The following is a 25,968-nucleotide window of genomic DNA, read 5'->3' on the forward strand; positions in this document are numbered from 1 at the left end:
GGGATAGGGGAGAGCAAAATGAGTAAAGGGGATCAACTGTATGGTGACAGATGGAAATTAAACTTTTGATGGTGAGCACACTGTAGTATATACAGAAGCTGAAATACAATGTTGTATACATGAAACTTACATAATGTTATAAAGCAATGTTATTTAAAAAAAAAAATGTCTTGGAAGGAATCACATGCACAAAAAATGTAAACCTGTGTTAAAATTTAAAAAAAAATGTGTTTAAAAGCAAGCAACAAGCTGGAAAAGTATGTACCAAAGGTATCAAAGTGTTAGTATTCTAACACTACACTACACATCAATAAAAATGCCTTCCAGTAGAAAAATGGACAAAGAATTATCTGAAGACAATTCACAGAAAAAGTGTAACTGGTTAATAAACATAAGAAAAAATTTAAACTTGTTAGTAATAAAAGACATGCATATGTAAATGAGATTTAAAAAACTTATCAAGTCAGCAAAAGAAGTTTAATTATAATGTCCAGTGTTGTGGAGGATATAGGGAACTATGCATTTTCATTTACTGTTGTTGGAGGTTTAACTGGTTTAAAATTCTTTTTCTGGAAAACCACCAGCAATACATTAAATACCTTAAAAAAAAAAAGAGGTCACATAACTGCTTTTCCTTCTACCTTATTGTAAACACATTTCAACTAATTTAAGAGCAGGTATACAGGTGATTGCATGTGTGTATATAAACGTGCACTAGGGAAAGAAAAGAAAATTACAAAAGTGCTCAATGACTATAGAGTAAGATATGTTGTATATTAATATATACATTTCAATGAATAAGAGAGAAAAACACAACACACTACTGATAAAGTTAACTTGCTTTAAGTAATCTTCTGAGTTTCCTCAACTCTAAAATAGGGATAAAAATACTTACTTCAGAGATTTGTTTAGGAACAAATAAAATACTGTACCTGAGTACCTGAAAACTATAAATCATTGTAGTGTTTTTTTTTCAAAAATCTTCCCATATATTTTATTGTTTTGGCCTTTCACAACACAAGCATGTAAGTATTTGGTATAACTGGGCTCTTTCCCATTGATAGTTTATTTTATTTATTTATTTTTTTTTAATTTTTTTTCTTTAAACATCTTTATTGAAGTATAATTGCCTTACAATAGTGTGTTAGCTTCTGCTTTATAACAAAGTGAATCAGTTATACATATACAATAGGTTCCCATTACTCTTCCCTCTTGCATCTCCCTCCCTCCCACCCTCCCCATCCCACCCCTCTAGGTGGTCACAAAGCACCGAGTGTAGTGTTATTTTTAAATTGTTCAAACTATAAAACGCAGTGGTGTTATTATCAAGATGAAACTTTGTAGACTAGTATTTATAACAGACTTTCAGAAGCTACTCCAACTTAAGGAATACAAATGTATTTTTAAGTTTTCATGTACACTAAACTCATTTAATCTATACTTAAAGCATACCTGTAAATTGAGGATAATTCAATGAATGTTTTGTTTACTTTACGACAATAGTAAATGTAAACAGTTAACATTACATAAACAAAACAAAATTTAATTTACTTAATAAAATCCCAGACTAGTATTTGTGTTTATAAACAAGAATAATAATTCCTGCTTAGTCACAGTGCACATGCAACTAACTTATACCAGTCATCAATAAATTAATATGGTGATTAAAATTTAACAAAGAAATAGGTTAAAAATAAATCCAGTGCTGGCCAGTCTTTCTCTAAAATATATTCAGTTGTCAAAAAACCCATTTTATTTTATTCATCAGTTACATACCTTTATATATATATATATATATATTACCCAGCCCCCCAATTAGCTGTGGTTAGAATCGTCAAGCAGAGTCTTAGCTATTTAAGGAAAAGTAGATGTGAAAGACATTGGCACTAGATAAAATAATTCTTTTGGCAAGTTTGGGGATCAAAATAGTATTGAAACTAAGAGGTAAAGGTCAAAGTGAAATCTTAAACTGAAATTACTGAGGAAAAAATGCCTGAAAGATTCCTTCTTTGGCAAGCCAGCCTCCCTCTCCGTTACTCCCCTTACTGTTTGTAGTGACTTCTAAATGTAAAGTGATAGTAATAAAGCTAACATAGCTGAGGGGAAATAGAAGAATACCAGAACATCTCTTCTTTTGTACAAATTATTTAGATACAGAAGACTTTCAGAAAATTTTTGCGTAGTTTCAAAGTTGAAACATTTAACCTTTAATTACTAAATGTGTGATAATGATTGTTATCATTTGTTTGAGTGCTAATATTATTATGTATCAGATACTGAATTAGGTGCTTAACAACCCTGCAAAGTAGGAATTATTATAATTATGCTCACTTTTACCAACAGGAAACTAGAGAGGTTATGTGAATTATTCAAGATTATAAAACCAAAAAGGAACAGGGTTGAAATTTGAAACTAAGTTCATCTAATAGCAAAGCTCATGCTTTTTCTACTACAGTCATCTGCTTCTGGGAATAAATATGATAGGCACATGGATAAATTAAAGTTAAGTATAATTTTCTTCTCAGAGCTGTTTTCAAGCTTTGATTCTACAAGTCACAGAGTGCAGTTTATGTTTAAATTTACAAAAGCCATTTTTTAATCTGTTATAGAATCTAACATAGAATATATAGTATGTAAATCTGAATTGTGATTATCCTAAATTTAATGAATATGCTTTTGTAAGGCATACGTACATAATTTTTTGTATCTACTTTCTATTATTCTAACATTTAAATCTGAACAAAGAAGAATTCAAATAAACAATACTAGGATGGAAAAGGGGAAAAAATTTGAGGTAAAATGTTAAAACAGGTAAAAATATTTTATATAAAGAATGGGCATAAAAACTTAGACAAAATAGATACTTTAAAAAGGATTGTAATAAAATCAGCGTAGATAATAGATAATTTTCAAACGTGAACTTATAAAAAGTGACTCAAGAAGAATGGATAATCAAATATCTCCCTGGTTAAAAGGCATCAGACTCAGGTGGTTTTATAGACAAGTTTAAGTCAATCTATAAGAAACAGATAATTCCTCTTATACAAACTGATTAGACAGTCAAAAAAGGGAGAGAGAAATAAAATCTTAAGATCAAAGACTGACAAGGATAGACAGGAAAAGAAAATTATAGATTTATATCACCTATGAGCATAGATGCAGAAAGTCAATACTAGCAAATAATAGCAAATTGAATATAGTCAGTATTACTTTTTTGTAGAGACCTAGTAGACTTTATCTCAGAAATGCAAGGACCATGCAATATCAAAATTTTTAATAATGTAAACATTATCAGATTAAAGGAGGAAAAAAGATGATCCTAATCAATCCTTATTAATAGAATATGAATTTGATAAAATTCAACACTCACTCAAGTACTCTTAATAATATAGAAGAAGAAGGGAAATTCATTACTCAGAGTATTAATTTAAAAATAATATCAAACTTAATGGTGAAATTAGAAGGATTTTCATTAAATTCAGGTACAAAGAAATCTACCCGCTCTCATCACTTTTATTTTACTTTACTAGAGGTCCTACGCAATGCAATAAGACACACATACACATAAAATCAGAGATATAAAAGTAGTAACTAGCAAGAGATAAATGTATTCATATGTATAGTTGGTTGAATTAGCCATATAAACATCCAAGAGACTCTACAATCTACTAGATTTAAAAAGAGAATCAATTCCAAAACACTCGGTATTTACCCAAAGGAACTGAAAACTTATGTCCACACAAAAATGATACATAGATGTTAATAGCAGCATTATTTATAATAACTAAAACTTAGAAGCAACCAAGGTGTCCTTCAGTAGGTGAATGGTTAAATAAACTGTGGTACAACCAATGGACTATTATTCAGCACTAAAAAATGAGCTATCACGACATGGAGGAAACAACTATATGACATTCTGGAAAAGGCAAAACTATGGAGATAATAAAAAGATCAGTGTTTGTATCCTAGTGGTTGAGGGCGAAGGGGGATGAATAGGTAGAGCATAGTGGAATTTTAGGGCATTTATACTATAATGATGCATATATGTCATTTATATATTTGTTCAACCCCACAGAATGTACAATACCAAGAGTGAACCCTAATGTAAACCTTGGACTTTCGGTGATGATACTGTGTTAATGTAGGTTCATCAACTGTAACAAATGTTCCACTCTGTGGGGGATGTAGATAATGGGTAGGCTATGCATGTGTGGGGCAGGGAGTATACGGGAAATCTCTACACTTTCCACTCAATTTTGCTATAAACTTAAAACTACTTTGAAAAATAAAGTCTATTTTAAAAAAAATCAAATGAGTTTGCTAACTATAAAAGGAATGTAAAATAAACTAAAATCAAGCAGGAATAATCAACCAGAAAACATAATAGCTTAAAAGATATTATTCATAAAACTAACAAAATAATGTATTTATCCTTATGGACATCTAGTAGAAATCTCTAAATCTACGTGTTCAAAACTGAGCACTTGATTTTTACCTTCCAACCTGCTCCTCCTATGGTCTTCCTTACATCAGCAAATGAGAACACCCAAAACACCATCCTTCTAGCCTCAGCCAAAAACTCTGGATTCATCCGCGATTACTCTCTCTTTCGTACCTCACATTCAATGAGTCAGCAAAATCTGTTGGTTCTGTTTTCAAAATATACTTACTACCGTAATAGGGAAGAACAAATCTGACTCCATATTGGATCTGTTTCTTTTACTTTAACCTTTGTATTCTATTGCTTTTGCTGCAAGTTAAGAATGTTGCCTACAGCCTGAAATAAACAGGATAGCCCATTTTCAAGGCTCTGATCTTTAAAGGTATAACACTTTTTCCATTCACATAGAGATAAAAAGTTGCAGAACAGAGAATAACATTTGTCTTGTTGGAGGTTTACAGGAACATCATGACCTGACCTATGTGGACAGCGGTAAGAACAAAGGATTCCGACATCAAGAAGTTTGCAACAACCAACCACATCACCTCCCTTTTTAATATAAAAGAAGCCTGAATTCTAACTTGGGTAAGACGGTTCTTTGGGACATTAGTCCACCATCTTCTTGGTCAGCTGGCTTTCTGCATAAAGTCACTATCCCTTGCTCCAACAACTTGTCTCTTGATTTATTGGCCTGTTGTATGGGAGCAGTATGAGCTTGGACTCAGTAACACTACTTCTCATCACCTCTACTGCTACCCCTTGGTTCTAAGCCATCATAGCTTCGTCCTTGGTCTCCTGTTTTACCTTTGCCCCTCCTATTGTCTATTTTATGTATAGTAGCCAAAGTAACCCTTTTACATGTAAGTCTGATCCTGTCACCACTCTGCTTAAAATCTTCCAATGGCTTCTCATCTCATTTGGTATAAAGCCAAAGTATTAAGGTTACACAAGATCTGAACCACTGATCTCTGTAAATTTATGGCTTCCACACTCCTCTTCACTCATTCCATTCTATATATAGTATCCTTACTGTTCCCCTAACATACAAAGCATGTTACTACCTTGCACTTCCAAGATGGAATCTTTTTTTCTCAAGAAATGTATATAACTCACTCTCTCACTTCCTTTAGGTTCTCTTCTCAAATGTTTCCTTATCAGCTAGATTTTCTTTGAGTCTCCCACATAAAATAGCAACTCTTCTCTAATGCTCTCCAGAATCCTCCTCCTTGGCATTCTCTATTGCCCTTCTTCTTCATCTTCTCCTTTTAAAAATTGAAATATAGCTGGCATACAATATTATATTAGATTTATGTGTACTAGACAGTGATTTGACATTTGCAGACATTATGAAATGATCACCACCATAAGTCTACTAACCATCTATCCCTATACAAAGTGATAATATTATTGACCATATTACTTATACTGTGTATAAGTAAGCCATCCCATGGCTTACTTATTTTATAACTGGAGGTCTGTATCTTTTAATCTTCTTCACCTATTTCACACAAACCCTTCTGCCATCTCCTTGTCCTCAGGCAACCACCTGTTTGTTCTCTGTATTTATGAGTCTGGTTTCATTTTGTTTTGTTATTTGTTTGTTTTGTCTTTTAGATTCAACATACAAGCGAGATCATGTGATATCTGTCTTTCTCTGTCTGAGAAAGACAAATTTCTTTCAAATAAGAAAAATTTCTTATTCCACTTACCAAAATAACCTCAAGCTTCATCCACGTTGCTGCAAATGGCAAGATTTCATTCTTTTTTATGGCTGAATAGTACTCTATGTGTGTGTGTAAGTATATACCACATTGTCTTTATTAATTTATCTATTGATGGACACTTAGGTTGCTTCCATATCTTGGCTATTGTAAATAGTGCTGCTATGAACACTGGTGTGTAGATATCTTTTCAAATTAATTTTGTTTTCTTCCAGTAAATACCCAGAAGTGAAACTGCTAGATCATATGGCAGTTATATTTTTAATTTTTTGAGGAACCTTTATATGGTTTTACATAGTGGCTGCACCAATTTACAATCCCACCAACAGTGCGTGCGGGTCCCCTTTTCTCCACATCCTTGCTAACAGTTATCTGTTGTCTTTCTGATGACAGCAATTCTAACAGGTGTGAGCGGGTATTGAATTGTGGTTTTAACTTGCATTTCCCTGATGATTAGTCATGTTGATCATGTATCTGTTGGCCATCTGTATGTCTTCTTTGGAAAAATGTCTATTCAGGTCCCCTGCCCATTTCTTAACTGGGTTGTTTGTTCTTTTGATGTTGAGTTGTATGAGTTCTTTGTATATTTTGGATATTAACCTCTTACTGAATATATGGTTTGCAAATATCTTCTCCCATTCATTAGGTTATCTTTTCGTCTTATTGATAGTTTTCTTTGCTGTACAAAAGCTTTTAAGTTTGATGTAGTCCCATTTGTTTATCCTTATTCTTCTTTACTTTCCTCCATGGCACCTAAATGCCACTAAATGTCCAACAATACATGAATGGATCGGGCTTCCCTGGTGGCGCAGTGGTTGCGAGTCTGCCTGCTAATGAAGGGGACACGGGTTCGAGCCCTGGTCTGGGAGGATCCCACATTCCACGGAGCAACTGGGCCCGTGAGCCACAACTGCTGGGCCTGTGCGTCTGGAGCCTGTGCTCCGCAACAGGAGAGGCCACGATGGTGAGAGGCCTGCACACTGCGATGAGGAGTGGCCCCCGCTTGCCACAACTGGAGAAAGCCCTCGCACAGAAACGAAGACCCAACACAGCCAAAAATAAATAAATTAATTAATAAAAAAAAATACATGAATGGATAAAGAAAGTGTGGTGTATATGTATACAACGGAATATTACTCAGCCATTAAGAAAAAAAGAAATCTTGCCATTTGTGACAACATGGTTGATCCAGAGGATATTATGCTAAGTGAAATAAGTAGGACAGAGAAAGACAAGTACCACATGATCTCACTTACATGTGGAATCTAAAAAACACACTAATTGTTTACCTTTTTTGCTTATTGTCTGTATATCCTCCACTAAATGCAAATTCTATGAGGACAGGTACTCTTTTTTCACTGCTTTAGCCCCAGTTACTAGAATGGTATCTGTTTTACAGTATGTATTCAGACATATTGTTGAAAAATAATGCATTGGTTTTTATACTATTCATTATATTTTTCTTTATGGTTGAAATATATCATAAAAAAATGAAATAAATTCTAAAGAAAAGTGAACTAAAACTTGAATATTCTTCAGATAGCAACATTTCATGTAAATAATGTAGTATATTCTTCTCTTCCATTCTTAGTATTGTTGTTGATGGGGATAATATATCTGACTTATGAGTACACAGAAAAGTTAGTTGCTTTTTAAAAATTTTATTTATTTATTTATTTTTTATACAGCAGGTTCTTATTAGTTATCTATTTTATACCTATGAAAAGTTAGTTTTATATAACAAAGTTTTAGCAAATTGACCCAGAACTCTGAGACTTACCATAATTAGGAATATATAAAGCGACTTGGGGTTTAGTGACATTCAAACAAAAATTTAGTGACATTTTAAACAAAAATCTCATTTCAGACGAGGGTGTAGACAAAAATCTCATTTCAGACGAGGGAAAAGATTTAAAACTACTTAAATTTAAAATAAAGAGTGACTTTTCCTAGTAAAATTTTACTTTATCATAAAATGAAAGTCTCACATTACTTGAGTTGTCAATATTCCTTTTTTGAGCTTTTAAAATCAACTATCTCTCAATCTTTTTGTTTCACTCAGGAGTTAAAATGTAGTGGACAAATAGCACAGAATATGAGTGACATCAGTGAGAATGGCAGAGTAGGGATCTCAGAAAAGCTGCTCCTCCAAAACATAATGAGAATACTGGCAATTAAACAAAGGTCTGCAGCAATCTATGAAGTACAGTCAAAAGAAATACCTCTATTTCAGTAAGAATGTGAGTTCTGTGGTGCTTTAGTTTGCCCTACTCTCATTTCCTTCTCCTCAGCTCCACCTTAAAAACCAACAGTCTCACAAACCAGAAGTCTAGCAACCACTGGACAGGACAGAGTGGTTTTAGAGCTCCCAAAAAGTATCATTTCAGGAAATTATGATTATTTGACCAGTCTTCCAGTTCCCTAGAAACCTCTCCTCACAGTGTTTGCCTTTATTTGACCTGACTCAGAACCCTCTCTGTTCAAAGAGACTTTTCTCTGGAGGTATCTGTCAAAAAGAGTCAGCAGCAATTGTTTAATATTTCAGCTGTCTGAGGTGGCCATAACAGTTGGAGAAAAGAATAAGCTGACAATAAAAATTAAAAACTAAAATTAAAAGCTGGGGAATGCAATGTCCATAGGGGGATTTGAAAGTGCTAACAGGATCCTGGGAATCTAGAACTCTGTCCATGCTAACATAGGATGTTTGCATGCATAGGAAAGACCTGAGAAGGCCTTAAGCTCTCACCTTTGGTTGACCTCAAGACCTGAAATAGTTGTATGAATACAATCACATATTAGAAGATAGCTATGTTAAAAAGACATAAGTGACAATACTATATGAACAATACTGATACTTAAGTATACTAATATAACATCCATCTTCTTTTAGAGTTTATGAATTAAATCAGCAATTACGTACCAGATCTGTTTTTGGAGGATCTGGACACTCAGTGGAGAAATAAGGTGTTGAACTTCTGACTCCACTGCTATCAGAAGTTGGCTTTGGAGGTTGAGCATGCTGTCTGTAAGTAGCACTTTTAGGAGTCCAACAAAACAGGTTGATTGATTCTCGCACACAACGTTCAATGTCAATTTCTAGATAGAAAAATTAAAAAAAAAAAAGCAAACATAGAATTTGGATTGCTCTATTTATGTAAAAACCACCATTTTTCCTAAATATATATATACAAATATGGCTAAGATGATAACTAATTAGAAAAGATGTCAGTAAAAAAGTAATCTAGTTATTAATCAGCATATTTATGACTGGAATGGTAGAGGGTATCTGGTATTATTATGTAGATACATATACACATATATTTACATTTGTAAATATATACATACATTTTTATGTGTGGTTTTTGGGTATTATTATCTATATATAGATACACATACATATAGTATATGTGTTTATATATCTCAGTGTATCATTATTTAAACATTTAAATATAACACATCTCCTTATTAGAGAATCTTAACTTTGATAATATTTTCACTTTCTCAAATTAAAAGTTGGGTAGAAGGAAGGCTGGAATTTGGGAGTGGGCAAACAAAAGATTCAGAAGTTAATAGACATACTTTAAGTAAAGTGTAATGAAAGTTTCATTTCCATATATTAAAGATGATATAAAATAATCAGGGCAAAATTAATTAAAATCTCAGGTCAGCATTTCTCCCCTTTTTAAAAAAGAATTTCTTGATTTAACTGCAAAAAAGTATAAGTGAGGTTTCATATAGACAGAAATTAAATGTACTCAATTAAAATAATAAAAAATACTTCCATAGAAGATTTCCCCTTCTTTCTCAGATTTGAAAGAAATTTAAACATCTTTGATACAGAGGTAATATACACAGGAAAGTTATTACAATGCCAAATTATTGTTTGTGTGTTTTGATAGGACTGTAACTCTTTAGGAGGTTAATATTCCTGATGGAGAGTAAGCTGTTACTCTACAGGGAAAGTGGAGCTATCATAGAAAAGCAGTAGAAATTCAAGAAGTTTACTAGGATGAAGGAGTTTATTAGCATGGACTAGCTTTTCCGTTTCTATATTCATAATATTAGTAAATGGCATATATTATCATTTCCTCTGCAAAAGTCCAAGTGTGTCAGTTCAGATAAGCAATGGAGAAAAATATATTACAACCTTTACAAAGGGGTAAGGTCCCTATTTCTCTTTTTGAGATGAAGAGCTTATATATAAGGGGAAAAGGAAATAGACATTTAAGTTGATCCTGTGAATGGTGCATGAATCAGGCACTTATAGAATTATCTGCTTTTATAAGGTGGAAAACCCTTAGAGAAGGGCAGGGAAATGGACACTTAATGAGCATCTATTATGTGACAAGTGTTGTATACTTTCACTTAGCCCATTTAATTCTTACAGTGATTATTATAGACAGGTACTGCACTCCCCTCATTTCTGTTGAAGATGAAGAAACTAAGACATAAAGAAGCTAAGTGACTGAATGTGTTAAGTGTTTTTATTATGAGTAGAATATCTGAAGTTACTAAAGGGTTATAAGGCATCTTTCATTTCCCAATTTATTTAGATTTGGGAAACAATAGCCAGCAGGTCTAGAAAGACCAGTTACTCAATTAAACATTCCTTTGTCTGCTATTAGTGATGTTTGCTAACTTCACAGTTGGTTACTTCCATGGCTGCACAAAGAGGTCAGATTTCATCACCCCCATATGTTATTCCTAACATAAAATCTATGAAAGAGGTAAACATGTTTGGAGGAATGGACCTATTTATTTGAGAAATTGTCAATACAGTGAAATGCATTCTTTTAAAAAGTTCTGTAACATTATCAACTTGATATTCCACAAAGAGAAGAATACAGACACCAAGGAGAAGAAAAATAAAAGTTCAAGATACGTTCCTCTACTCCACTTAAGATGGAAGAGATGTGCTCAATTCATTTTAGAACATTTCCAATTAATACGGTTAAGATAAAAATTTGCAGCTAAAGAGAGAAAACTTCGTCATCTTAAAAAAGTTTATCCACTTCACACTGTTTAATCTCCAAAGGAAAAGAATTTTGGACCATAAATTTTGCATCTGCAGTGCTCAAATCAGTTTGACATATCTGTCACCCATTAAAAGCTTGAAGTCAAGTTAATGATGCAGATCAGAGGTTGTAGTTCAGTCCTTAAATCACTGGCAATGGAAAAGTCATTTGTATCTGCTTCCAAAACACCCTACCAATACCATAAAAGGTTTACAGTGAATCTTGAGAATTTACTGGCATCCACCCCGATTTGAGCCTGATTATTACTACTGGCAGATATCCCATTCTCCACTCATTTGACCCATGTCAACTCTCCAACTCAAAATCCTTCCAAAGTACTTTATCATAACCAAAATATTATGAAAAGTACTTTATAAACTGTACATTAAAATATATAATTATTCTTTTAAAAATAATCTCTCATCCTAAAGCACTACTACTTTCTATCTTGCATTTTCATTTTGATACAATGCGTTTGTGAAAAAGTATGTACCCTGGATATGGTTTCTCAGGTTTGATTCCAAGCTCCATGAGGTACTTTGTGACACAGAGAAATAATTTCTCTAAATCTCGTTTTCTTTATCCTCATCCATTACTACTGTTATCTCTCATAAATACTGAACTATTTTCAAAATGATAAAATGCAACTCATGATTCATTTGGGCAAGGGTAGGTAGAAAAGACAGCTCGCCTGAAGCCCTTCATTGCCTTGCTTTAATGACTATGAATTGCTTCCTAGATATAATGAACAGCTGTTGACATGGCACTTCTCTTTACCATCATCTAATTCCCTTTGGTTCTCCCCTACATTTGATCCCTAATTTGGGGGCTAAGATATTATTTTCTCTCTCTATATTTACGGCATCATTTTGGTGGAACACATTTTCTAGTAATTTCTAGGAAAGGATGCACAGAAGGCAAATTATTTTGGAATTGTCCATGTCTTTTAATATATTTATTCTGCCTTTGACTGATAGTTAGGCTAGGCATAACATTCTAGGATTGATTTATTTTTCTACAGAGTTATGTAAGGCAAGGGCTCCACTGTCTTTCTTCTGAGAAATTTGATGCAATCTTGATTTGAGATCACTTGTACATGATTTTCCACCTATCTGTAAATTTTTAGGATCCCTGGTGTTCTGAAATTTCATAATGATACATGTAATTGTATATCACTTAATTGATGGTCTTTTTATAATCCTTCAGTTATAGAAAAAGTTCTTGTTTGATGTCTGTAATAATTTCTTTCTCACTGTTTTTCCTCTTCTCTTTTCTTTCATTGGAAGAGTCCTGAACATCCTGTATAGATTTCCTAATAATTTTGCCTTTTCCTCTTACTTTCCATCTATATTTTGGTTCTACTCTCTGAGAGATTTCCTAAGCTTTATCATACACCTCTTTCATATAAAGCTCATTGCATTTCCACATCATTTTTAATTTCCAGTAAATCTTTTTTGTTGTTACTTAAAAATTTCTGATTTTTCATGGTTATCATATCTTCTCATAATTGTTTTTCTGAGGATATTCCTTTATTCAGTTGGTGCTGTTCTGTGTTTTTTAGCTGGAGGCTTTCCCTAGAGGTTTGGTGATCTATGACTGCATATTTAAAAGAACAGCACTAAAAATCAGATTGCAAGTTTTGTATATGTGGGTAGGGCTTCACTATAGGTAACTTGGGGACATGGTCATTCGTTAGAGGACCGCTATAAGTAAGGTATTTCTCTTTTTGGGAACTTTCCATCTCTCCAGAGGATAATTCTTTAATCTGTCTAAACTAATCTTTGCCAGCATTCTGGGAATTGACCGTGGATGAGCCTGGGGATTGTAACTATAAACATTTCCTCACTCTGGCTCTCTGCTATGCTACTGACTCTGTGTCTCAAGTCTCTATGATTCTACTACTCCAAAAATGTACCTCCAAATTTACTGTATCTATGGTCATGTTTTGTAAAATTTGCAAAGGTAAAAATATCTAAACCACAATCAGTGAAAACTGTTGTCTTTACACCAATTTCCCCTCCATTACACTTCCTCTTGTGCTAGGCAACATAGTGGCTGTGGATACTTTGATATAAGTAAGCTAAATTCGAGATGTATTTATTATGGTTAAATGGGTATTCTACTGTTATTTGAAGTCACTTTGGGGTATTGACATAGATTTTTCTCCTTGACCAGAGTCTAGTCAGGCTCCTCTAAGCCTTTTCTTGACTACGCCTCAACCTTGGCCTATAAAGACTTGAACAAAACTCTTAACATAGTTTATAGCAATTCAAGGTCACATCCCTCGGATTACCCTAATGCCCTATAAACGCCTGCCTGAGAAAAAAAAAAGGCTGCCAGAAGAATTTAGCATTTGTTCCAGTGAATACCTGAAGATAGGGTCCCTGTCTTCCAGCCTCTGTAGGAAGGTAGGAGCCTAACGTTGGTTAAGTGTCAGTTAGCAAAAGCAGATATATTTCACATGGACCAATGCCCCCCTTCACACTTTTTATAATTTTTCACTTCCCTGAATCTTCTAGTCTCCTCCCTCCCTATTCCCTCATTCTCCCTTTAAAATGCACAGGCACCTCTGTACAAATTGAAGTTGAGTTCAATTCATGCTGGACTATTATTGCAACAGTGTATTACTGACTAAAACCTCTGCTTACCACTTTAATGAGTGTCTAGCTTGTTTTCCTTTGACAGTATAGTAAAATTATTGCTAGCTCTAGGAATGACTGCCTGGAATACTCCCACCACCCACTATACAGGAGTAGAGGTCATAATGCAGTGTGAATGTGTTCTAGCAGTAAAAGTTTATGGGCAGGAGAAACATAGTTGACATGTACATAGCAAAAACCAGACTGAAAAATTCTTCCAAATATTAAACATGTGAAACTGTATGCAGAGAATTAGATTCTCATTGATGCCTGATTAAAAGAGAAATATTCTCCTTCTAGAAATATACTTCAATAACGCTACATATACAATTATAAGTGTACCATTAACTTTTTTTTCTTTTTTTGATAGGAACCTCACAAAAAATAGCATTTCTGTATTTATAGAAAACAAATTTGTAGCACTAAAACAAACAGAAGCAACACCTGTGCTGTCATATGTTTTATGCATTACTACTATAAATAATAAAAAACAAATTTCAACCAACCCTGCCAGTGAAAAGACAGATTATCTATTTTTTCTATAGAAAATATTGCATAATTATTGTTATACGAAGAGATGATCAATGAATATGAAGCAAAAGAGGAGGAAAAATATAGAGGTATGTCAGACATTTAATGAATAAAAATATTATGCTATTTTTCTGTTTTGTAATTTGTTGTGATCTCTTTGCTCACTCTAAATATTCTTTTAATAGCCTAATTTTGTATTGTAATTTATAACCTCTCCTTAAAGAGGGGCATCTGCCCACACTGCATAAGCTTCAGGCCACAAAATCTAGATCTGCCCCTATCTTCCAGTCTTCTGCTAGGTGGCAGAGGAATAGACTCTTGGCTAAGAGGGTGGGAGCAAAGATTTGTAGGGGTGAATGCAATGAAACTATTCCTTATGCATATATACATTCAACTGTTTCTTCTCTGGTTTTCTGCCTCATTTTTTCATTCACTTTCAATTTCTGAGACTTTTTGGTGCTCTGCATCAAGAACTGGCTTGCTTCCTTTTGGTATCCTCCTTTGCAGGAAGGTTTCAGTATTCTCTGATTTATTAAGTGAGTTACTACTGATGTAATTGCTTTCTATCTTCCAAATACTTGTTGACATTTCTTGTCTACTAGCCCTCTTTTTACACTCCCTTTGTTTTTAAAATTACTCTTTCTTCATTCCCTTACTGTCACTTTAGTGATGTTTCAGAAGGTAGCAGAGACAAACATGTATACAGTCTGTCATTCTTAACTGGAGAAGTTTCAAATTTTAAAGGCTCTGGTTCAAAAGGGGTGGGAACGAAGTTAGGAGATGGGCATGGTGAGCTTGATGTTTCACCCCCTTGGTCTAGCTCCAGGCCTGCAAAGTAGCAGTTAAGCTATTTGCTCAGAAAGCAGTATAATAACAATGCCACACTGCTAAGATTAACTCAGGAGGCAGCATGATCTGGGTTTGAATCAATTCAATTATTTACAAGTTGTACATCTTTGGTCAACTCATTTTTCTGCATCTTTTTCTCAATCATAAAATAGGAATGATAATACTTAATTCCTGGACTGTTATGAGGTATAAATAAGATTATTCCAGCACACAGTAGGGACTTAAGTATTTTATAGACAAATTTTTAGATACATAAAAAACATGAAAAATTTTAGCACTTCAACTAAAATGAAAAAAAGTATAAGCCTTAGATCCCACTAAGTCTGCCTTCTTGTTTTAAACCCAGTTGAAAAATAAGGAAGGGACTTCCCTGGCGGTCCAGTGGTTAGGACTCTGTGCTTCCATTGCAGGGGGCACGGGTTCGATCCCTGGTCAGGGAACTAAGATCCTGTATGCCATGTGGCATGGCCAAAAAAAAAAAGGGAAAGAAAGAAAAATAGGCTAGTTTTCTACTTTGCAACTGGTAGATTTCTCTTTAGAAAGAGACTGCCTTTTAAAAAGTATTCTTTTCTACTTTTCAAAATCCAAAGACTTAGGATATCATTCAGTGTTAAAAAGAAATGAGCTATCAAGCCACAAGCAGACGTGGAGGAAAAAGTCTGAATAGGCTGTATCCTCTATGATTCCAATCACATGACATTCTGGAAAAGGCAAAACTTTATAAGGACAGTAAAAAGATCACTGTTTGTCAAGGTTTTGGGGGGTGAGGGGAGCAGGAGAGGAGGAATGAATAGTTGAAGCACAGGGAATTTTTAGGGTGGTGAAACTGTTCTGTGTAATACTGCAATGGTGAATACATGACATTATGCATTTATTGAAACCTACAGAACTCTACAACACAACCTTAATGTATACTATAGACTTCGGTTAACAATAATGTAAGATACTAAGGCAAGATGTTAAAAATAGGAGAAATAATGAGCAGGGAAGAGGAGAAATACAGGAACTCTGTACTACCTGCTCAATTTTTCTGTGAACTGCTCTAAAAAAAGTAAAGTCTATTAATCAAAAAAAACAAAAAACAGGGACACAGGAGTGACATCAGTAAAAATGGCACAGTAGATGTCTCCAAGGGCACTACTTTTTAAATAAGTTTTTTTTTTTAAAAGAACTACTGAAAGAAGTTAAAAATCTGTAATCATGTCAACATCCTTGTATTATAGTTGATTTATCTCTTGACTAGGGTAACAAATTATGACTTTTCATTCAAATGCAAAATAAACTTCATTGACAAAAAAATACTATCACTTAAAAAAAAAAACCCTGTGCATTATACTGGACATTTACCAGACATTCTGGATTTGCAAGAATTAGAGTATTAATAACTTATCCTAATTCTGTAATCACAGGACAAAAGGGGTCACTGAAGCCATTTTGGAATAACTTGGCTTACACAAGACATTTAACATATTGGGCAATTTGACAGAAACATTTCCTTCCCCACTCTAAAATTCTTATCTGTACTTAACAATAGTATGATTATTGCTCCATACCACACTTTGAGATAATAAGCCCATGGTTGTCTTTGTGAGGCAGGTAGGGAATAAGGAGAGAGGAGAACTGCTAAGGATAGAAAATAAATGATTTTGTATATCCAAATAAGAACCGTAAAACGTGGCTTGCTTAAATGAAGGAAAATAAGTTGTAGAGATAATGTTTTACATTTAAAATGGGTTAAAATTTGTTAAAAGTCAAGTTTCTATATGCTGTTCACTGACAAACAACTAACACAGGCAGAAAGAAAAGAAATGGCTACGGAGACCTTCAAGATGGCGGAGGAGTAAGACGTGGAGATCACCTTGCTCCCCACAAATACATCAGAAATACATCTACATGTGGAACAACTCCTACAGAACACCTACTGAACACTGGCAGAAGATCTCAGACTTCCCAAAAGGCAAGAAAATCCCCACATACTGAGGTAGGGCAAAAAAAAAAGAAAAAACAGAGACAAAAGAATAGGGACGGGACCTGCACCTCTGGGAGGGAGCTGTGAAGGAGGAAAAGTTTCCACACACTAAGAAGCCCCTTCACAGGCAGAGACAGGGGGTGGCAGGGGTGCTTCAGAGCCATGGAGGAGAGCGCAGCAACAGGGGTGTGGAGGGAAAAGCGGAGAGATTCCTGCACAGAGGATCGGTGCCGACCAGCACTCACCAGCCCGAGAGGCTTGTCTGCTCACCACAGGGGCAGGCCGGGGCTGGGAGCTGAGGCTCGGGCTTCGGAGGTCAGACCCCAGGGAGAGGACTGGGGTTGGTTGCGTGAACACAGGCTGAAGGGGGCAAGTGCACCACAGCTAGCAGGGAGGGAGTCCGGGAAAAAGTCTGGACCTGCCTAAGAGGCAAGAGACCATTGTTTCAGGGTGTGCGAGGAGAGGGGATTCAGAGCACCGCCTAAACGAGCTCCAGAGACAGGCATGAGCCATGGCTATCAGCACGGACACCAGAGACCAACATGAAATGCTAAGGCTGCTGCTGCAGCCACCAAGAAGCCTGTGTGCAAGCACAGGTCACTATCCACACCTCCCCTCCTGGGAGCCTATGCAGCCCGCCAATGCCAGGGTCCTGTGATCCAGGGACAACCTCCCAGAGAGAACACATGGCACACCTCAGGCTGTTGAAATGTCATGTGGGCCTCTGCCACTTCAGGCTCGACCCGCATTCCATACCCCTCCCTCCCCGTGGCAAGAGTGAGCCATAGACCCCTAATTAGCTACTCCTTTAACCCTGTCCTGTCTGGGCGGGAACAGACGCCCTCAGGCGACCTACACGTAGAGGCGGGGCCAAATCCAAAGCTGAATCCCAGGAACTGTGCAAACAAAGAAGAGAAATGGAAATCTCTCCCAGCAGCCTCAGGAGCAGCGGATTAAATCTCCACAGTCAACTTGATGTACCCTGCATCTCTGGAATACCTGAGTAGACAATGAATCATCCAAAAATTGAGGTGGTGGACTTTGGGAGCAACTGCAGACTTGGAGTTTGTTGTCTGCAACTGACTTGTTTTTGATTTTTATGTTTATCTTAGTATAGTTTTTAGTGCTTGTTATCATTGTTGGATTTGTTTATTGGTTTGGTTGCTCTCTTCCTCCTTTTGTTTTTAAATATAGATATATCTATACTTTTCCTTTTTCTCTTTTTGTGAGTGTGTATGTGTATGCTTCTTTGTATGAGTTTGTCTGTATAGCTTTGTTTTTACCATTTGTCCTAGGGTTCTGTCTGTCCATTTTTTTTTTAAAGTATAGTTTTTAGCACTCGTTATCATTGGTGGATTTGTATTTTGGTTTGGTTGCTCTCTTCTTTCTTTCTTTTTTTTTTTAACTTAAAATTTTTTTAAAATTTTTAATAACTTTTACATATTTTTTATTTTAATTATTTTATTTTACTTTATTTTATTATTTTTTTTCCTTCTTTCTTTTTTTCCCCGTTTTCTTCTAAGCCATGTGGCTGACAGGGTCTTGGTGCTCCAGCCGGGTGTCAGGCCTGTGCCTTTGAGGTAGGAGAACCAAGTACGGGACAGTGCTCCACTAGAGACCTCTTGGCTCCATGTAATATCAAACAGCGAAGGCTCTCTAAGAGATCTCTGTCTCAAAGCTAAGACCCAGCTACACTCAAAGACCAGCAAGCTACACTGCTGGACACTCTATGCCAAACAACAGGAACACAACCCCACCCACTAGCAGAGAGGCTGCTTAAAATCATAATAAGGTCATAGACACCCCAAAACACACCACCAGACATGGCCCTGCCCACCAGAAAGACAAGATACAGCCTCATCCACCAGAATACAAGCACTAGTCCCCTCCACCAGGAAGCCTACATAACCCACTGAACCAACCTGAGCACTGGGGGCAGACAACAAAAACAACAGGAACTACGAACCTGCAGCCTGCACAAAGGAGACCCCAAACACAGTAAGTTAAGCAAAATGAGAAGACAGAAAAACACATAGCAGATGAAGGAGCAAGGTAAAAACCCACCAGACCAAACAAATGGAGAAGAAATAGGCAGTCCACCAGAAAAAGAATTCAGAGTAATGATAGTAAACATGATCCAAAATCTTGGAAATAGAAAGGAGAAAATACAAGAAAGAAATGTTTAACAAGGACCTAGAAGAACTAAAGAGCCAACAAACAATGATGAACAACACAATAAATGAAATTTAAAATTCTCTAGAAGGAATCAATAGCAGAATACCTGAGGCAGAAGAATGGAAAAGTGACCTGGAAGATAAAATAGCGGAAATAACTACTGCAGAGCAGAATAAAGAAAAAAGAAGGAAAAGAATTGAGGACAGTCTCAGAGACCTCTGGGACAACATTAAATGCACCAACATTCGAATTATAGGGGTCCCAGAAGAAGAAGAGAAAAAGAAAGGGACTGAGAAAATATTTGAAGAGATTATAGTAGAAAACTTCCCTAATATGGGAAAGGAAATAGTCAATCAAGTGCAGGAAGTGCAGAGAGTCCCATACAGGATAAATCCAAGGAGAAACACACCAAGACACATATTAATGAAACTATCAAAAATTAAATACAAAGAAAAAATATTAAAAGCAGCAAGGGAAAAACAAATAACATACAAGGGACTCCGTGTAAGGTTAACAGCTGATTTTTCAGCAGAAACTCTGTAAGCCAGAAGGGAGTGGCAAGACATATTTAAAGTGATGAAGGGAAAAACCTACAACCAAGATTACTTTACCCAGCAAGGATCTCATTCAGATTCGACAGAGAAATTAAAACCTTTACAGACAAGCAAAAGCTAAGAGAATTCAGCACCACCAAACCAGCTTTACAACAAATGCTAAAAGAACTTCTTTAGGCAGGAAACACAAGAGAAGGAAAAGACCTACAATAACAAACCCAAAACAATTACGAAAATGGTAATAGGAACATACATATTGCTAATTATCTTAAATGTAAAGGGATTAAATGCTCCTACCAAAAGACATAGACTGGCTGAATGGATACAAAAACAACACCAGTACATATGCTGTCTACAAGACACCCACTTCAGATCTAGGGACACATACAGACTGAAAGTGAGGGGATGGAAAAAGATATTCCATGCAAATGGAAATCAAAAGAGAGCTGGAGTAGCAAAACTCATATCAGAAAAAATTGACTTTAAAATAAAGACTATTACAAGAGACGAAGAAGGACACTAATAATGATCAAGGGATCAATCCAAGAAAAAGATATAACAATTGTAAATATTTATGCACCCAACATAGGAGCACCTCAATACATAAGGCAAATGCTAACAGCCATAAAAGGGGAATCGACAGTAACACAATCATAGTAGGGGACTTTAACACCCCACTTTCACAAATGGAAAGATCATCCAAAATGAAAATAAATAAGGAAACAAAAGCTTTAAATGATACAATAAACAAGATGGACTTAATTGATATTTATAGGACATTCCATCCAAAAACAGCAGATTACACTTTCTTCTCAAGTGCGCATGGAATATTCTCCAGGACAGATCACATCTTGGGTCACAAATCAAATATCGGTAAATTTAAGAAAACTGAAATCATATCAAGTATCTTTTCCAACCGCAATGCTATGAGACTAGATATTAATTACAGGAAAAAATCTGTAAAAAATACAAACACATGGAGGCTAAACAATACACTACTTGATAACCAAGAGATCACTGAGGAAATAAAAGAGGAAATAAAAAAAATACGTAGAAACAAATGATGATGAAAACACTACAACTGAAAACCTATGGGATGCAGCAAAAGCAGTTCTAACAGAGAAGTTTATAGCAATACACTCCTACCTCAAGAAACAAGAAACATCTCAAATAAACAACCAACCTTACACCTAAAGCAATTAGAGAAAGAAGAACCAAAAAACCCCAAAGTTAGCAGAAGGAAAGAAATAATAAAGATCAGATCAGTAATAAATGAAAAAGAAATGAAGGAAACAATAGCAAAGATCAATAAAACTAAAGGCTGGTTCTTTGAGAAGATAAACAAAATTGATGAAGCACTAGCCAGACTCATCAAGAGAAACAGGGAGAAGACTCAACTCAAAAGAATAAGAAATGAAAAAGGAGAAGTAATAACTAATACTGCAGAAATGCAAAGGATCATGAGAGATTACTACAAGCAAGTATATGCCAATAAAATGGACAACCTCGAGGAAATGGACACATTCTTAGAAAAGCACAACCTTCCGAACCTGAACAAGGAAGAAATAGAAAAAATAAACAGACCAATCACAAGCACTGAAATTGAGACTGTGATTAAAAATCTTTCAACAAACAAAAGCCCAGGACAAGATGGTTTCACAGGCAAATTCTATCAAACATTTAGAGAAGAGCTAACACCTATCCTTCTCAAAGTCTTCCAAAAAATTGCAGAGGAAGGAACACTCCCAAACTCATTCTATGAGGCCACCATCACCCTGATACCAAAACCAGACAAAGATACTACAAAAAAAGAAAATTACAGGCCAGTATCACTGATGAATATAGATGCAAAAATCCTCAACAAAACACTAGCAAACAGAATCCAACAGCACATTAAAAGGATCATACACCATGATCAAGTGGGATTTATCCCAGGGATGCAAGGATTCTTCAATATATGCAAATCAATCAATGTGATACACCATATTAACAAACTGAAGAATAAAAACCATATGATCATCTCAATAGATGCAGAAAAAGCTTTCAACAACATTCAACACCCATTTATGATTAAAAAAACCTCCAGAAAGTAGGCATAGAGGGAACTTATCTCAACATACTAAAGGCCATAAATGACAAACCCACAGCCAGTATCGTTCTCTATGGTGAAAAACTGAAACCATTTCCTCTAAGATCAGGAAAAAGACAAGGTTGTCCACTCTCACCACTATTTTTCAACATAGTTTTGGAAGTTTTATCCACAACATCAGAGAAGAAAAAGAAATAAAAGGAATCCAAATCAGAAAAGAAGAAGTAATGCTGCCACTGTTTGCAGATGACATGGTACTATACATAGAGAATACTAAAGATGCTACCAGAAAACTACTAGAGCTAATCAATGAATTTGGTAAAGTAGCAAGATACAAAATTAATGCGCAGAAATCTCTTGCATTTGTATACACTAATGATGAAAAATCTGAAAGAGAATTTAAGGAAACACTCCCATTTACCACTGCAACAGAAAAGAATAAAATACCTAGGAACAAACCTACCTAAGGAGGCAAAAGACCTGTATGCAGAAAACTATAAGAAAGAAATTAAAGATGATACAAACAGATGGAGAGATATACCATGTTCTTGGATTGGAAGAGTCAACATTGTGAAAATGACTATACTACCCAAAGCAATCTACAGATTCAATGCAATCCCTATCAAACTACCACTGGCATTTTTCACAGAACTAGAACAAAAAATTTCACTATTTGTATGGAAACGCAAAAGACCCCGAATAGCCAAAGCAATCTTGAGAAAGAAAAACAGATCTGGAGGAATCAGGTTCCTGGACTTCAGAGTATACTACAAAGCTACAGTAATCAAGACAGGATGGTACTGGCAAAAAACCAGAAATATAGATCAATGGAATAGGATAGAAAGCCCAGAGATAAACACACGCACATATGGTCACCTTATCTTTGACAAAGGAGGCAAGGGTATACAATGGAAATAAGACAGCCTCTTCAATAAGTGGTGCTGGGAAAACTGGACAGCTAAATGTAAAAGAATGAAATTAGAACACTCCGTAACAACATACACAAAATAAACTCAAAATGGATTAGAGACCTAAATGTAAGGCCAGACACTATAAAACTCTTAGAGGAAAACATAGGCAGAACATTCTATTACATAAATCTCAGTAAGATCCTTTTTGACCCACCTCCTAGAGAAATGGAAATTAAAATAAAAATAAACAAATGGGACCTAATGACACTTAAAAGCTTTTGCACAGCAAAGGAAACCATAAACAAGACGAAAAGACAACCCTCAGAATGGGAGAAAATATTTGCAAACGGAGCAACTGACAAAGGATTAATCTCAAAAATTTACAAGCAGTTCAGTATCAGAAAAACAAACAACCCAATCGCAAAATGGTTAGAAGACCTAAATAGACATTTCTCCAAAGAAGATATACAGATTGCCAACAAACACATGAAAGGATGCTCAACATCACTAATCATGAGAGAAATGCAAATCAAAACTACAATGAGGTATCACCTCATACCGGTCAGAATGGCGTTCATCAAAAAATCTACAAACAATAAATGCTGGAGAGGGTGTGGAGAAAATGGAACCCTCTTGAACTGTTGGTGGGAATGTAAATTCATACAGCCACTATGGAGAACAGTATTGAGGTTCCTTAAAAAACTAAACTAAACTAAAAATAGAACTACCATATGACCCAGTCCCACTAATGGGCATATACCCTGAGAAAACTAAAAATAATTCAAAAAGAGTCATGCACCAGAATGTTCATTGCAGGTCTATTTACAATAGCCAGGACATGTAGGCAACCTAAGTGTCCACTGACAGATGAATGGATAAAGAAGATGTAGCACATATATCCAATGGAATATTACTCAGTCATAAAAAGAAATGAAATTGAGTTATTTGTAGTGAGGTGGATGGACCCAGAGTCTGTAATACAGAGTGAAGTAAGTCAGAAAGAGAAAAACAAATACCGTATGCTAACACATATATATGGAATCTAAAAAAAAAAAACAAAAAAATAAAATGGTTCTGAAGAACCTAGGGGCAGGACAGGAATAAAGATGCAGACATAGAGAATGGACTTTAGGACACAGGGAGAGGGAAGGGTAAGCTGGGACGAAGTGAGTGACATGGACATATATACACTACCAAATGTAAAATAGATAGCTAGTGGGAAGCAGCCGCATAGCACAGGGAGATCAGCTCGGTGCTTTGTGACCACCTAGAGGGGTGGGATAGGGAGGGTGGGAGGGAACCGCAAGAGGGAGGAGATATGGGGATATATGTATACGTATAGCTGATTCACACTGTTATACAGCAGAAAGTAACACACTATTGTAAAGCAATTATACTCCAATAAAGATGTTAAAAAAAAAATGAAATAGCTAGGGAATTCCCTGGCAGTTCAGTGGTTAGGACTCCATGCTTCCACTGCAGGGGACACGGTTCAATCCCTGGTCAGGGAACTAAGATAGAGCAAGTCATGTGGCCAAAAAAAAAAAAGCTAGTATTCTACCTGAAGGTTTTATCTAACAGTAAGTATTTTTATTATTGCAAATAAAATGAGCTTCCTAAGATGTCAGAATTGACTTTCTGAAGTTACTAGATTGGACCATTTGAAGCTGCTGATATGGAACAATTTTGACCTACAAAAACCTACTTTTGTAAGCAAATAACATGTTCTCCTGTATAGTAAAAAGTACTGGATTTGGACTCCAAATGCCAGTTGGTAACTTATATAATAATGAGTAATCTATAACCTCACTGTGTTTCAGTTAGTTCAAGAGAATAATGGAGATAAAAACTATTCAATACTGTTGTAATGATTATACAAGGTAAAAAAAATTTAAACAGCTTTATAAACTCTAAAAGTGATTCAAAGTTCTTATAACTAGCGATTATCTACATTGCCCAAATTTTCTATTCACAGTTTATCTTTTGAAATAAAGCTTACTATATGAGAATTAATGATGTACAAACTTAAGTTCAGGTATAAATATTTCTCCATCCCAATGTGTCCATAAAGGCTACCCTACTGTTTATTTAATTGAACTGAACTAAAATTGAATTCTTAGTGTATTCAAGGTATGGTATTAAGTCCTGAGGGATCATAAAGATGAGTAATTGCTGAGAGATGTTGGAGTTTGGTCCAGTCAGAGTGAGAGTTCCTATTGAGCACCTTGGGTATTTAGTTAAGGACCTAGACATGGCATATTCTTAGACTAAATAAAACATTAAAAGAGATGTACTTTAAAACAAATACAACCAAATTAATATGAACAAAAGAGCCCACCAGTTATTTAACTGTCTAGCAGAACAAATTTCAGCATTCTTTAAAGGAAGATGATAAAATCCAGACTCCTTACAATGTACCTTTATCAATATCCACTATATAATAAATAACTAGATATGCAAAGCAGAAAAATGTCACCTATTATCAAGAGAAACAGAGTCCATAGAAACAGTCCTACAAGATAATCCAGAATTGGAATTAGCAGACAAGGACTTTAAAATAATTACTATAAATATGTTCAAGTTCTTAAAGGAAAATACAGTCAAAGGGAATGGACAGGGAAATGCAAACAACACAAAAGAGCCAAACTGAAATACTAGAACAGAAAAGTACATTATTTGAAATCTACTGATAGGTCTTAAAATCAAGATAAATACAGAGAGCCCTGCACTGGAGCACAACACAGTCAACCTGCTAAAAACCAAAACTAAAGAGGAAACACAAGTCTAAAGGAAGGAATGAAGAGCAATGATAATGGGAAATATGGTGGTAAATATTAATATAAAAATCTATCTTTTTGCTTCTCTTAAGATGTTTAAAAGGCAATTAGCTATTTAAATCCCAAATAACAATATTACATTGTGGAGTTTATTACAACTGGAGATGTAAAATACATAGCAAAAACAGTACAATATATGGCAGGTAAATGGAATAACACTGTTGCAAAGTTCTTACATTTTCCATAAAGTTGTACAATATGAACTCTATGTAAAGTGTGATAAGTTAAGACATAGAT

General features: G+C 35.2%; 1 protein-coding gene across 8 annotated transcripts in view; it reads right to left on the reverse strand.

The window, feature by feature from the left end:
- The window catches only part of TBCK (TBC1 domain containing kinase), a 249,778-nt gene that overhangs the window by 75,759 nt on the left and 148,051 nt on the right, over positions 1-25,968 (reverse strand). For all 8 annotated transcript variants that reach the window (XR_005019963.1, XM_036852717.1, XM_036852718.1 and 5 more), the window contains one exon: positions 9,083-9,258. Coding sequence is in view for 7 of the 8 variants with exons in the window: in XM_036852717.1 (XP_036708612.1) it covers positions 9,083-9,258 (176 nt within the window). In the remaining variant the exon portion in view is untranslated. The remainder of the gene's footprint in view (positions 1-9,082; positions 9,259-25,968) is intronic.

The sequence above is a fragment of the Balaenoptera musculus genome, chromosome 5 (genome assembly GCF_009873245.2).
Source record: "Balaenoptera musculus isolate JJ_BM4_2016_0621 chromosome 5, mBalMus1.pri.v3, whole genome shotgun sequence".
In the NCBI taxonomy this organism is placed as follows: Eukaryota; Metazoa; Chordata; class Mammalia; order Artiodactyla; family Balaenopteridae; genus Balaenoptera; species Balaenoptera musculus.